General features: G+C 40.7%; 1 protein-coding gene across 10 annotated transcripts in view; it reads left to right on the forward strand.

The window, feature by feature from the left end:
• The window catches only part of CELF4 (CUGBP Elav-like family member 4), a 733,798-nt gene that overhangs the window by 695,658 nt on the left and 22,118 nt on the right, over positions 1-16,022 (forward strand). For all 10 annotated transcript variants that reach the window (XR_007891849.1, XM_051643093.1, XM_051643095.1 and 7 more), the window contains exon 12: positions 11,809-11,975. Coding sequence is in view for 9 of the 10 variants with exons in the window: in XM_051643093.1 (XP_051499053.1) it covers positions 11,809-11,936 (128 nt within the window). In the remaining variant the exon portion in view is untranslated. The remainder of the gene's footprint in view (positions 1-11,808; positions 11,976-16,022) is intronic.

A 16,022-nucleotide genomic window follows, 5' to 3' on the forward strand; every position in this document is an offset into this window, starting at 1 on the left:
GACAAGTAATTGGGCAGGGGCCTCAAGTCAGAATTAGAGCAGGCATTTAGCAATCTATGATTCAGATCCCACAAACTGAATGTAACTCTTCTGAGGGACTGCAGAAGGCTCTTCGCAGAAACCTCCAAGATTCAGGATACTCTTTTGAATGTCATTGATGGCAAATGCTCTGCTGGCAGAACCAGCATCTACACTGTAATATGAAGGTGTTTCTTTCCCGTTGATGTTCATGACAAAAGAAGCCAGCTTATCACCCCCCTGTCTCTTGTGGGTGGTTGAAACACGGAGGTCTTGTATTGACACTGGAAGGCCCACAGATGTAAACAGCTGGTTTGATCTAGAACAGTATATTATCTTCTAGCTTAAAATGTACTTATATAACTCTTTTTTGGTACCCACCCAGCATAGTTTAGTGACATTTCACAGCCTCTTGGTCTAGATATTAAGAGAGTCAATCTCTTCTTTTTCTTTCCCAAGTGATCCACTGTGTATCAGGAGATTTTTTTTCTTGATTATTTCAGTTTTAATTTCATTAGTTGTTTTTCACACTCTCGCCTCCATAGAAAGTAAAGTATTGTTTCGAAAAGCATTGCCAAAAACTATTCATCGCTATTTCTGGCTTCTGAACAGAAACTTCCAGACTGTCCCCCATGACAAACTTATAGTTTTTCTGTATCTATTGGGTTGCCCTAACCTAACCATAAAGAGGTATTGTCTAAATAATGATCAACAGGAGCAGGGTGGAGAGATTCTGTACATTGCTACACCAAAAATGGATTTATTTCAGAGACTCCCTGCAATGTGAGAGACCTGATAAAACATAGCCACTAGAAGAATTTGAAGTGCATATATTCCTAATTGGTTTTTCTGATTTGCTTTTTGTTGTTTTGTTTTGTTTTGTTTTGTTTTTTTCCTTGATTAACCCAGGAAGGAATTTACTTCCTCACTATAAAATATAAAAACAAAGGTCACCTTCTATGGTACTTGTGTCTTATAGACGAAGAAGGACAACCAGTGATTTCTGTTGCTGTGGTGTTCATACACAGCTTCTATATTAAGAACTACAAATTAAGTTGGATCCAAGAAAGAACCTGGGAAAAAGTAAATTAAGATAGAGAGAAGGATTGTTACTTGACTGGTGGGAACTTCAGTAGTTATTTCCATCTTGTTTATATTGTACAACTCCAAGAAAACAAATATAAAAATAGATTTCATCTTGATTCATCAACACTCTCAGTGCATCCTTAATGAGCACTTACTTAGATTCACTCGTGTAAAACCTATGCTAAGCTCATTCTTTACTTTTTGATGTACACTGGCAAAAGAACTCTCCTCAGAAGTTACTCTGCTTTTTCCAACCATGTGCTTTCCCCATAAATTTTATATTGACACATTGTGGCACCTAACATTTACAAGGAAGACTCAGAAAGTAAGTCAAGAAGAGTTACTTCCATTCCTGGACAGTTAGGAAATTGCTTCAGTTCTAACCATAATTCAAAAAAATGACCAAATACTATTCACTAATCTATGGATTATTCCTCACTGGCTAGCTTCTTCCTTCTGAGGAAGATCAGCAGCAGCAAGGTTGGGGTTGGAACATTATGATTCTTTTAGAAGAACCACAATATTTCAAGTTTTCTTCAGATGTGTGTGTATACTGATTCAATATTTGATTTCTGGGGTCTCCAAAAACAGGCTGAAGCCTGAATCCTTCACTTCTTCCATCCGTTCATCAGATGACTTCAACTCATACTTAGCAGAATGGGTAGAACCACAGTCTGCAGCATCAGACACAGTTACTAATCATTTAGACAAGCTCTGTTTACAGGTGGAAAACAAACAAACAAACAAACAAAAACCAACGCCACAGCAAACCACCACAAACCAAAACACAAGAACCTAAACACAAGAAATTTTTTGTCTTAACTCCATTCTTAGGATGAGAAGTCTGTTGTGACTTTCTGTATCAGATTTTTGCTTCTTCTTTGTCACTTTTTAGAAAAAGTTGGTTCTAATTAAGTGCCCTGATTCCAGATATATATATGAGCCAAAATCCCATATCTGACCATGTAATGATCTCAACTGTCCAAACTGTAGTCTAATCTTGAATCTTAAGAGTGTGCTTTCAGTGTCAGTTATGACAGTAATTTCTGTAAGGAAAAACCCAGAAACCAGATTGTGAAAGAGAAGAATCATCCTTCTTGTTTTGAACTGCCATATTCAGAGTCAGCTTCTACAGTCTTCAGCCTTCTTCAGGGAAGATACTGTTTCTCTGAGACAATGTCTGGACAACATCCAACTGGCAACTCAGTAGCAAGGACCACTTTTCTGCACATTCCAACTCACCCTGCAACAATGTACAGAAGTAGTTTCATGTACAGGAAGATGGGAAGGTGACATAAGGAAGGTACTCGTGTATATCAAGCTACCTTCTGCACTGGGTGTTCTGACCTTTAGAGAAAGTTAATCATGCCATCTACTTTCACTCTTCATTTAATCTCCCCTTCCCATCTGTTCAGTTTCTCTCAGCTGGAAGCAAGATGAAGAACGAGTACCAGTCAGCTGTCTCAGTGGTCCACAGCTCACACTTTGGCGCCATTTATTATAAGGCAATAACATCAATTGTCACCTCTATCATGACTGTTAACGCAGCTCATGCCAGATTTGCAGACAAGAGCTGATTTTCTAAATATCTGAAAAGTTAAATGAGCAATAGACAGACAGACAGATATGCAGTTTTCAGAAAGGACCATTCTCAGCCTTTGGGCTGAACTCTGAAATAATATACACCCAACACTGCAGCGCATGTGACAGGTTCAAACCTTGTGCTTGAGCCAGAACATCACTTTTAGAAAATCTCCTAATCAAGATTTCATGTGATGTGTGCTCTACTCCTGTTGCTAGACAAGATGTTCCAAAATAGTTAATTACCTTCACTACTTAAAAAATGCAGACTCAGTGTCTTGTTTCCATTTAAAATTTGTCAAACGTCTGCTTCCATCCAGAAGAACCCATCAAGATTTTTTTTTTTCTATCTTAAAATAAAAACCATGTTCTATTGGAATTTATTAATAGATTATGGTCAGAAGACCAAAGACCTCTCTTTGAGCAACTGTGGCCACTCATTATTTTTCAGACCTAGAATTATTCTTATAGCTCTGAACATTATCTATCTATCTATCTATCTATCTATCTATCTATCTATCTATCTATCTATCCATCTATCCATTTGTTTGTTTGTTTGTTTGTTTGTTTAATGATAAATCACCAGAACTGAAAGTAGAATTCCAGTGAAGATCCTTCCTGAGCCATACTCACAGGTGTCACCTTGCTACATCTAGAAGACATTCCCCAGAGACTGGCTTCATCCCAAGACAATACAGAGTCTTGGGGCATTTAATATTTCAGCATAATCCTGAGAGCTCTATTTGGCTGTTATCATGACACCCACTTCTTAGAAGTACTGTTTTCTAGTGAAGATTTTCCCTTTTTATGAGTGACCCACTTGCTTTTTCCGGTAGATACTTAATTTTGCATTTGGTGGGACTGAAATGAACACAATTCAATTGAGTCCAGCCTACGCAGTGACCCAGGTCAACATGACTTATTCTGTCATCATATACCACTTCACCAATTTTGTATGATTGGCAAATTTTACCAGTAATTACTTCAAATGCCTTCCAGGTAATACTAGAAAAACTGAATAGATAGCTTTCAGCATGCTCCTGCAGAGCCTACTAGAAACTCTTCAGTCTTGTAAGTGACAATTTAAAAAGTTTTTGGAGGTCTAAGCATTATCCAATTTTAAAGAAGACTTATATGGGCAACTTTTCTACAAAGAAGGTTTCTCTCAAATATTCTAGAAAAGTTTAAGTATACTCCATGGAAACTTAGTTTAGTAGCCAAACTTGCAATTTTATGCAATCAGGTTCATTTGATAGACATCATTTTCCATGAAACCATATGATTAATTTTAATTATACAGCTTTTAATTCTTTGTCATATCACCTCATGTCAAAATTTTCAAAATTTTTCTTTGACTTATGAAAGATTAGTTAACTTTACTAGGTCAACTAGTTTACATTCTTTAAAAATAATAATAGAAATTTTTTTTCTAGAACACTTTGAAGGTTTTCTAATACTCTATACATTTCTAAAATTAACATTAATTGTTGATCAAATTTCTGAGCCAATTCTTTGGCTCTTTTAAGCTTCAAATTGTCTCATCCTGCAGATGTGAAATATTTAATAGTAGTTAATAGTAGTAGCATAGTCACCAGTTACTGATTGTTCATATGTTAAAAAATTGATGGATGAATGGATGGATGGGGTAGATAACTGGATAGACGGTTCTCACTTGGACATGATTAAACATCAGTGAAAGGTTAAATATTCCAAAAAGTCGTCCAACCCTATTAGACACTGAAAAACAGTTGAAGTACTATGCCCTTGATCTGCAGAAGTACTCCTTTATTGAGTATTCCAGTACCCATAAATCACCTTACAATACAATACCTTCCAATGCACACATACATTATAGAGCTACTTACATACAGATTGTATCCTGTAATTCTTTACAGCACTAAAAAATTGCAAGACAGCAGCTAGTACATCGTGTAAAGAACATAGCAAGGTAAAGACCTTGCAAGGCAATTAAAGGAAAACCTCCGTTCTCTGATAAGACTAATAAAAACAGAGAAAGAAAAACTGAGCAATCTTAGAAACTGAATGGACTGAAGTAGCAAGGAAGTGCTGAAGTGGTCATGTTCAGATAGGGGAAGAAGAGCAGGAGCTCCTCCCCACCACCCTTCTGTCGGAGGAGAAGACTCCTAATGTTTTGAACACCTTATTGTCACTTCCTAGCAGAAAATGCCTCCCTGACATTCCTAGATCTACCTTTCACTGTTTAGTAACAAAAGCAAGGTAGCCACTAAGGGGCAACGTATTAACAATTACATTAATAACTAATTCCTTAATTACTCATTCAAATGTCTGGTGGAAGGAAAGGAGAAGGGCCTCAGGTCCAACCAATTGCCAGTGTCTTCTGCAGCTTCCTCCATCTGAGTCTGGCTCAGCCCCCCTCATATGTCCTCTTATGCCAGCACTTTAGACACTGGGAAGGGACAACTCTCAGCCACCAGCTCTCCACCAGGACATCTCTATGTCGAAAGATCTATGTGCCAGGACACCAGCACAGCCCTGTGTCATCTGCTAATCCATGGACAGTTGTCCCACCACAATGATGTCCTGGTGCAAAGATGTCCTAGACCATTGGACACAAGTGAAGCAAGGGGCATGGATTTCTCCTGCCCTAGTACCAAGCCCTTGTGCACATGGTTCTGTTTCACCACATAGGAATTTTCCTTCCATAGGCTCAGACACAGATCCTTGCTCTTCTGTTATTTCCGTTTTCCTCTAGTGAAATGAACATGGGCTGAATAACAAGAGGAAAAAGTTCAGAAGAATGAGATCTTCTCTTTAGCTATTGACTTTCATAACTGGAGGAAAAAGCAGTGCCAAGAAAGATCCCTCGTGACAGTCAGACCAATACACTGACAGCCAGAATGAGAAAATTCTATCTCTGGCCTAAAAAAGCTAATAAGCACCAATGTATATTTGTTTATCTTTGAAAGTGCATCTCTGAGATGGTAGTTTTGTGCATCAGGCATCTGGAACATAGATGGAATAACTCTTCTTAGTTCTAAGACAAGTTAAGCTATTGCTTCTTTGAGGTTCTTATTTTTCTTTCCATTACCCAAGACCAGCCTAGTTACATAAATGAACCTGCTGTTAAAGAGGCTGGGTCAAAAGATTGCATCTGGACCTCTCATTCATGATGGTCTTGACTTCTAATTTAAGTGATGCTTGGTATATAGTTACCAAGTATTAGTCTCCAACCAGAAGGAAGCTTCTGCTGAAGAGAGACAACATGTTATTCCAACCTGGTAGCAGATCATCAAAAGGCTGTTTTGCACATTAACCTCTGATTTTCCTTTCAGCATGGAAAGAGAAACTAAAAATTCAGAAATACCAATTAAGGGTCCATGGGAACCTAACAGCATGCTCACTTAGGACTGCACTTAGTGGACAAACTAATTAAAGGCCATGCAGAGATGCTTCTCACTGTGCATTAAAAGTTTACATATGTAAAACTGTCTTCACAAGCACTCTGAGATAGACTGCTAATTCCCTTCTTTATCATCTTGGCTGATTTCAACCGCCCTTGAGTAAGATCAGTTACATAAAGCCATGGGTGATCATGCTGACATCATGAGGAAACCAAGAAGCTCCTTCAGCATTCACCATTACCAAAACTTGCTGTGGAAGAAATGGGGAGAAACCAAAGCACCCTAGATGCTACATCAGTTTGTGCCCACTCATCATTTACACAGTCATGGAGGAGCAGAGCAGGCCAGGAGAAATCATGGACTCCAGTGTTAGTACCTTCTTGGAAGACACTGTGCAGAATCAGGAATATTATATGTCCTGAGCTGCAGCCCTAGCAGATTTCTTCATTCTTTGCTGTTTTGATAAATCATTTATTAGAACAGCCTTTTTACATAATCCTTGTGGAAAAAAAAATATATTTAATAAATAAATAAAAAACATCTCCCCCATAAAACACATTTATCACAAAATCCTGTCCTCCTACCAATGATCTTCAGACTAGAGCATATATTTCTCTGATTATTAATTAACTGATGCACAGAAACAGCTTCAAGCTTTTTAACCTCTACCTTTCTCTTTTGTCCTTCAAGATCGTAGAAGACAATGCAGGAGTGGTATTCAACACGTAGATAGTTTCTTAAGCAACAGCAGTATTATCATCTTGCTTTTAGCCATTTGGAAAGGAAATATTTAAGCTATTTTCCCAGTACATGCATTCTGTTCCTAGTAATACAGGTTTAAACCTGGCATAGCAGCACTAACCCTGCTGACATTGACATGGAGAAACAAAGATGGTTAACTACCATTAGTGCACATAACAACAAAAACAAAGCCATATAATCTACCAGTAAGTATTTGACCTGAAAAGAGAAAGGAATATTATATTGTTAACACAGTTTGTCTGTATATCTGCCTATCCCTTAACACTGTGACATCTCAATTCTCAGGATCAGCCATAGCTTTTCATCTTTTTGGAGTCCATCCAAATGCCTTCAACAATATGAAACACAGCTCCACATAAATAACAAGAAGAGGGAGAGCTGAATGCACCAACAATTTCTGAGCATATCAAGCCCCTGGAAACTAAAACAGTGAAATGAAGCGACAGGAACTATCTGCTCTGTCCCTAGGATGTGCTCACAAGGAATATGAACAATTATTGGCATGTGCTCTCCTCCTTCTCTCTCCCCAGCTCTCCCATCCCAGCCCCCCTGCCCTCAGCTGTTAGCCAGTGGAGATTTTTATATTACGGCAGTGGATATCAGGACAATTAAGAAGAAAAAAATAAACAATCAAAATCTAGTCCAAATCTGTAGGCAACTAATACCAATAATACCAGAGTACAACTCCCAGCTTCATTATCTGGTCTAAATGAAATATTGTGAGCAAATGCATTTCTGATCTCTTATTAGTCCCATGTGTTGTTTTATTTACACCTTTGAAACAGAATGAGGAAATGGCCTTAGAATTCCAGCTCAAAAGCAAAGGGATGATAAAAACTACTATAACTGTGGGCTTATTCAAAGGCAAGGTTCTTGCAGAAGTACAACTGTATCAGCATCCCAGCACCAGGGATTATCACCTAAATAAATGTCTAATCTTGGTAAAAATAGACCAATAAAAGACTTCAATCATACTTGGAAGCATTTTTGGTGGAAGTTGCATACATTACAAGTTTAATTCAGCAATTAACATCACTTTGGAGAGTGACTCACCCAGGCACTAGCCAGTTAACATCTTACCTTGAGATGTCCCAACTATAGAACCAGGTGAATCCCACAACAGAGGTACCTTGATTAAAGCTACATGCCTGCCTCCACTGATGACTGCAAGTGGGACTTGATTCATTCGAGCACATCTAGGAGTGTCCTGAAAAACACTCCTTTGTGTCCATATTGGCTAAACCTCCACTGATTATTTTAGGACTCCAAGATTATTTGCGCACAATAAATGCACAGGTAGACACACCTTTAGCCAGGGGAAGCTACATCACATCAGGACCAGTTGCAAGAGTAGAAATCAAAGTTCCCAGACAAGCTAGGTTCTCTAAAGACACAATATAAGTAATTATCCACCTGCGGCCAACTCAGCTTTGATATTCAGAAGCTGTGTATATATTAGTAAAGTAAACATACCTTGCACTTTCCCGTGGCACTGAGGCCATCTGGAACAGATGCCCACACCCAAACTATTAAATTGTCTTAAATTTGAGAATATCATGCTCACATCCAAGAGAACTACAGAAAACAGCCTCTGCTTAGTAGTAATGCTCAGCTTTTGTCCAGGAATTGTTTGGAGTTAGACACAAGCCAAAAACTATGTCAAGGACCTTTCTAAAAATTCGGTATCACAGATGATTTGGTTCCAGTTTCTCTGAGTTTCCCTGGCACAGGTTGAGTTTACTGTTGTAGATGTAGCTGATGGGTTTTGAAATCGATTCTTAGCAATCCAGAGGTGATTTTTAAAAGAAAAGGCTTCTCTGCAACCTCTATTCAAAGATATGAGGTGGCTCAACAGCAAATTTAAAGCTGAAGCCCAAGTAAAACTTTAACAAGGAATCCTTCAGCCATATTTAAAGACTGAATCAACCCAGGTGAATTCAAGAGGTGTTTAGTTTGTTCCTTTGCTGAGATCAAATCACAGGGCCGTGTTGACTGATAGATTATTCAGGTACTCAAATGTAAACTGAGAACGTTACCAGGTGCTTACTGGCTAATTAGTGATTGCAAAAACAGATGAAACAATCATAGAATCATTACGGTTGGAAAGAACCTAAAAAATAATCAAGTTCCAAACCCTCTGCCGTAAGCAGGGAACCCTACCACTAGATCAGGTTGAACAAAACCTCCTCCAACGTGACCTAAAAAAACCTCCAGGGATGGGGCATCAACAACCTCCCTAGGCAACCCATTCCAGTTCCTCACCACCCTTATAGTGAAGAATTTCTTCTTAATTCCTAACCTAAATCTCCCCTCTCTCAGTTTAAAACCATTACTCCTTGTCCTATCACTATCTTCTCTGATGAAAAGCCCCTCCCCAGCTTTCCTGTAGGTCCATTTCAAGTCCTGGAAGGTCCTACAAGGTCTCCCCAGAGCCTTCTCTTCTCTAGGCTGAGCAGCCCCAACTCTCCCAGCCTATCTTCATAGCAGAGGTGCTCCAGGCCTTTGATCATTTTGGTGGCTCTTCTCTGGACCCTCTCCAACAGCTCCATGTCTTTCCTGTGCTGAGGGCCCCAGAATACACAGTATTCCAGGTGGGGTCTCACCAGAGCAGAGTAGAGGGGCAGAATCACCTCCCTGGCTCAGCTGGCCACACTTCTTTTTATGCAGCCCAGGACACAATTGGCTCTCTGGGCTCCAGCACACACTGGCAGCTCATGTCGAGCTTCTTATCAACTACCACCCCAGGTCCTTCTCCTCAGGACTGCTCTCCAGCCGTTCTCCCCCCAGCCTGTATTTGTGCCTGGGGTTGTGCCAGCCGAGGTGCAGGACCCTGCACTTGGCCTTGTTGAACTTGCTGAGGTTGGCACTGGCCCACCTCTCCAGCCTATTAAGGTCTCTCTGGGTGGCATCCCTTCCCTCTTGGGTGTTAACCACACCACACAGCTTGGTATCATCAGCAAACTTGCTGAGAACACACTCAATCCCACTGTCCATGTCTCCAACAAAGATGTTAAACAGCACTGGTCCCAGTACTGACCCCGAGGGACACCACTCATCACCTGCCTCCATTTGTACATTGAGCCATTGACCACAATTGCCAAATTGCCACTGAATAATACTCACCATAACTCTCCAGTTTTCTGTTTAGAGATTGATGGCTGCTGTGAGGTATGAGCAACACTTTTGTTCACATCTTCAGAGCTGCAGTGTTGGCACCTCCTAAACCAGGTGGCTGGCAGGAAAACTGCACAGACAAAAACTTATTTGGAGCCTTGGCTTCAAGAAGGGAGGATGAAGAGGGATGTCTGTTTATTCAGTGGGCCTTCCTCTTAAACACATATCAGCCACACTCAGTAAACCTGTTTTCTCACTTTGAGGTCAAGATCATAGGTTTTAAGACATCTCATAAACTCATAAAGCTGAGTACAGCTTTAATGCAAGAGTGAAAAGATGTGCATGCATGCATATGCATATCTTCTTTAAATGCAAGCTGTCCTGGGCCATCTGTGAGACTTCTTTTCAAGAAGGACATAGACCAGGGAGGGGGTGCTGCTAAATGTGTGCACATCACAACCCAAGACTGTAAGCCATGCCTGGTGCTGTTCTTAGGAGCAGGTGCATATCTGGCAGCAAATGCTCAGCGTTGGCTTTTTGAGGGGCTCTCAAACTGTCTCTTCATTTCAGCCTGTCTGTTGAGAGACACTGGGTTCCTAGGGTTGATTTGCGCTGCCAGAGCTTTGCAGGGGTGGGAAAACAGATGGCTTTGTCTGGATTGTAGGCTGGTCCAGACTAGTCTTACCCAAGGTCTGTGCTCAGAAATGTTGGCATACAGGGACATTTTTTGGCAAAGGTAGCAGAGGCAATTCTAATACAATGTGGTGGCTCCCTGTCTCACTAATATCTCAGACCCATGGTCACTCCAGCTAAATTCATATACAGCCTGGGCAAATGAGGCTTTTTCTGGAGCTAACATAAATAAATATGCAAATAAATAAATAAATAAATGCATAATACATCATACATACATACATACATACACACATACTTACATATATGCTAGCCAACACCCACACCAAAAACTCTCCCCAAAGCTGAATAAATTACATGCACTGCATCCTGCATGGTTCTGACCTATCTTGGCTCTTTTGATCCCCAGAGAACAAGTGTTCCATTGAGAAAAGGAATGTAATTTTATGTGGCCTGTAGACACAATATTCTGTCACTATAGGTGCTTCTACTGCTGGACATGCTCCATGGCTGATTGGATGATTTGCTGGCAAGGTATGAAACTACTTATGGAAACCATGTTAGGAAAGTGCTAGCATTCATCTTTCTCAACTGCAGAGTCAACAGAAATTGCCAGTTAATAAAGCTTCTCATATTGCTTAAGTGACCAACAATCAAACTATTCATGCCAATGAATACCATAATGGAGAACTTATTAAATTCACATTTTACTTATATTGCCATAATAAGGAAGCAGCAGTAGATATATCAGGTTCCCGTCACCATGAATATTGGAAGGCAAAGGAAAGGTTTTGCTGGTGGGTGAAGGAAGGTCTAGAGATTTACCCCAGTCATGATGGAGGGAAAAAGAGGAAGCCAGAGTGCCTTGAGACCGTGCATCATACCTGCTAACACCCAGTTCAAAGGTGATCCAAATGTTGTGCATGCTGGTACTGTTGCACCAGCATTTGGATCCCTGTGTTTCACGTAATCTTGTGTCCAAACTAGCACTCAGACCAGGTGCTGTGTCCTGGGACACTGATCTGTAATAGCCCCTCCCATCCTTTGTCCCCCATTGGCAACCATCCTCTCCTCACTCTCCTGCCCACCAGCCCACCCTTCTACCTCCTCACTCCCTCCCTCCCACTGCCCTCATCCCCTTCCCCATGTTCATTCTCAGTGGTCGTTGCATGTACGTGCCTTGACCCCCTTCAGCTCATTAAGCCCTCTACCTTGCCTCATGTTTTGACAGGTTTTGTGAGTTTTGACAATCCTGCCAGTGCTCAAGCTGCTATCCAAGCTATGAATGGCTTCCAGATTGGCATGAAAAGGCTGAAGGTGCAGCTGAAGAGGCCAAAGGATGCTAATCGTCCCTACTGAAGAGTTGTGGGAATCAGTGGATACAAAGCACTAGCACAGGTAACTGCATGGGGAAGGGGGTGTCAGCTGTGGTTGTAGCCTCCCTTTGTGTCATAGAACCTCAAAAAGATTCAGCTCTGTGACACTCTAGCTTCTGCCTTTTTCATTTAGGCCTCTGGCTAGAACCACACTGCACAAATACACATCCACACAGAAACCAGGAACTGTTTGTGTGTGTGTGTCTCTTTAGAAAAAGAGGTGGAAGGATGCTTTACGAGGGATGAGCCAAGTTCCCCACCCCAGGGCATCCTGCATCTCTAGAAAGTCTTTCTGGTCACTAGAGGAGAGCCTGCAGCTGTCCTGATTCCCCTTGCTCAGCCAAAGAGAGCATTTCTGGTGGGCGAAGAAGATCTGCATTTAAGCGATAGGACTGGACTGCAATTTAACCCCAGGTGACTGGACTGGGACAGTGTCTGTCTCAATAGCTCTGTGTTGCAAATGTTTCAAAGTGTTCTTCATTCTTCACGCAGTATAGTCTGTATCCAGTTTCATCCCAGCATAAAAACCTTGAGGCAAATATGTCGCCCTGACAACTAAATAACTGCTAACTTCTTCCTTCCCAAGCCCAAGAAATTAATAGAAGGATCCATGCTCAATTCTTTCTCAGTTACTGTTAACTTCTGTGTGTAGATAAAACCCAACCAAAACCAAGGAAACTTTTCATGAGTGATGACCTAGACAAATCTGACCAAGGGTCTCATTGTCAGACTCATGTACTTTGTGTTGTTGGAAAGGAGTCAGCTTGATGCTCCAAGAGAACTTCTAATGCATGTAAGTGTATCAAAAATACCAGAAGAAGCAGCTTGTTTTGTTGAAATCCCAGCCTGTTGCCTAAAAAAACTGAGATGTTTCCAATAGTGGAAATATTTTCTACCACTGGCTGGCTTTTACATTAGACAATTCCTTGCAAAACATATGTATGAAACCATCTGTGATTGTTACAGAGACAGGAAGTGTCCATGCTGTTAAAACTGATCCATACCAGCGGTTCCCTAATAAACGTAGGCCCTAAACTGTAGCAAGCAGTTTGCACTCCCGAAGTAGTGGCACAGGGAAACAGGGAAGGGTTAGGTGACCTGTTCCTGGACATTATAACCATAGTGTCTGTGATTCAGTTATTTTGATTCAGGGCCATTTGGCCCATCAAAGGTACAGGCAGGAAATCCCTTCAACCTTCCCAAATAACTCAAGTGTTCTAATTTTTCATGGGTATCTCTAATACCTTTGAAAAATGTAATATCCAGAGCAGTGAAATGTAATGTTCTGGTCTTCAGAGCAGTATCCTTACCCCTGAGAATTAAGGAATGGCATCAAAATGTCTCTGAAAGAGGTGCTGCACTGAAAACAACATGAAGTGGATTAAGAAACCTTGCAATAAACTTACCAGGTGCATGTGCAAAACACAGCATCCATAGTTTATACTCTCCTTTGTATGTGACTATATGAAGACAATGGTGAAAGCACTTTTACTCTTTAAATGCCTCTTTTCTTTTCCTTGTTTATGACAAGTCCTCTTGGAAGCTTGAAACCAAAATACTTTTCCATATACAAATGCTTTTTGCTTCATTGCACTGGCTTTTTACTGCAGGTTTTGCAAGGCGAGAGCAGAACGTGCATGCATGTGATTTTGTTAAAGCAGGGACTGTCTATGTTGGGGGAATTTTCAATAACACCTGCCAAGGGATCAAGGAACACAAGTGGCTCCTTAGTTTTGCCTGAAGCAATAACTTTATATCATAGCATAGTTGTGATCATTTAGTATATGCTTGTTTCTTATGGTTGTGTAAAAAAGTGCAGGGCTGTAGACACCTGTGTTGTTAAAAGACTCACTTGCACGAGTCTACAGTGTTCTCATTATCATGGATCATTATGAAGTTCTCTGTCTGCCTTTTTACAGTCCAGCTGATGGTGACATCTCAGCTTGTTTCCTATAAAAAGATTATTCAGTAATAGGACTAAGGTTTGTTGCTTGGGGTTTTTTCCCCTCAATAAATTTTATAACATAAATCAGCTGGTAAAACAGAAATAAAATTCCATATCTATCCCTTAGAATAGGTCTTTGTCTTCCCTTTGTTTCTGCAACACAGGAGAACAGTCTTGAATTGTTGCCTCTAAATAGGAAGTCTTTTAGGTATTTTGGATCCAGCTCATTCTTCAGTTCATCTGCTTTCTGCTATTTGGAAACACCCATACCATCACCCTAGAAGCAGACAGAGGATTTTTAGTCGTGATAGCCAGAAGTCAGCTTCCAGCCAGGGCAGCAGGATACTAAGCCCTCAGGAATAAGCCTTACTTAGAGACTGGTCAGTTGTTCTCGGCTCAGCAGTGTATTGTTGTATCCCTAGGGATCATTTGATGTGCATCTTACAGTCGTTCTCCAAAATACCACTGGAAATCTCTGACTTGCCCACTCAGTAGACAGTGTCATTACTGCAAGAAGAAGCTTCCCAAAAACATTAGGACAGAAGCCAGCCAAGCCCATGGGTACTGCACAGATAGCTACTGCAAAGCTTGAGAGCAGGCAGTTCTCTTAACTGGCAGAAGCACAGTAACTCCTGTATGTTTTTTGTCTAGTTTCACTTTGCTCATAGCTCTTCAGGGTCCTTAATTCCAATTTGAAGCATGTGCATAACCATATTGACATCAGGGCAATTAGTCATGTGCTTCAAGAGGATGCTCAAGAAAGTTTTTAATTGGGATTTTTCTAAGGAAGAGCTTTGTTATATTGAACTCCTTTCCAAAAACAAGAAGCTGCCAACAAAAAAACACAAGCAGCACTCAGTTTGATGTAATCCACCAAAGTGTTTTTTCCTAACCAAGAAAGAAAGTTGGTCACTCACTTTTAATTCTGGATGTACTTTTTTTCTAACTTCTAAGTTTCCCTTTTGGGACACAAGCAGCCTAGGCCACAGTGATTTGAAGTCCTTTGTTTTCCTTGAAAGTGCTCTAAAGTTGCTGTCAAACACTAAAAGGGTCTCTATGATGTGGCAGATAAGCCCACAAGCTGCAGCAAGCAAAGCCCTGGAGAATTCAGATGGCAAAATGTTTCCAAAACAGCTGCCTCCGCTCTCTGTTTTCTTTATAATTAAAGAGGTGTTTGTAGGGAAAAAAAATAAAAATAAAGGGGAGCAAGGGGGAGAAAGCAAAAGAAAGGAGGATCACTTGAGGCAACTCTGCCAAAATCAATACAGTCTATGACAAATCCCCCCTCAGGACTAGGAAACAAGGATTCAGAGACATTTCATGTGTCTTTCACATAGTAAATGCAGAGAAAAATGAAAAAAAAAACCAAAACAAACAAACAACAAACAAACAAAAACCAAACACGAAAAAACCACAAAAAAAAAAAACCCAGTACACAAAAAAACGCAAAACAAAACAAAAACCAAAACCAAAACAAAAATCCACAAAAAAGCCCAACCCAACCAAAACAAAAACAACCCACCCTGAAAGCCATAGCTGCATTGGCTGGAGCCATGGAGCTCCATTTGCCATTTCCAGTACCCTGTAATATGGCAAAGCTGTGGGTACAACCTGTAGCACATGGGGTTGGGTGTGGGCCCTTTGTCTGGCCAGCACAATGAAGAACTGCTGGGGCAGGCAGAAAGACCAGCTTCTCTAATCTTCCCATGGGAGCAGAAGTGATTGGTGTGATTCCTGCCCTCCATACTGAGACTAGTTCCCCCATCTTAGCCCTATCCACACTAAGTCAGTGGTAGCCATGATAGGACAATATTGCTGGGAAATCCTCATAATTCACAGCTTCTCCAGTATTATGGACTTAACAGAGCAGCACAGAAAAAATCCAGCTGATAGATCAACAGAAGACATTGCAAAGAGCAGTGAAAATCCTGTCTATTCCCCTTCTGAGGCTTCATTGCAGTGACTGATCATTAGCGAAGTGTTATTTCCCACCTCAGAGAAAGATCCTGCTGCTGAAGTTTTATTTAAATCTAAAGATGGAGAGACATTTGGGTGGGACTAACCTGGAGCATTGACTGGCATGAAATTAAGTGAGACAAAATGAGCGTAAGTGGGACAAACTGA

This window comes from Apus apus, chromosome Z, assembly GCF_020740795.1.
Source record: "Apus apus isolate bApuApu2 chromosome Z, bApuApu2.pri.cur, whole genome shotgun sequence".
Classification (NCBI taxonomy): Eukaryota; Metazoa; Chordata; class Aves; order Apodiformes; family Apodidae; genus Apus; species Apus apus.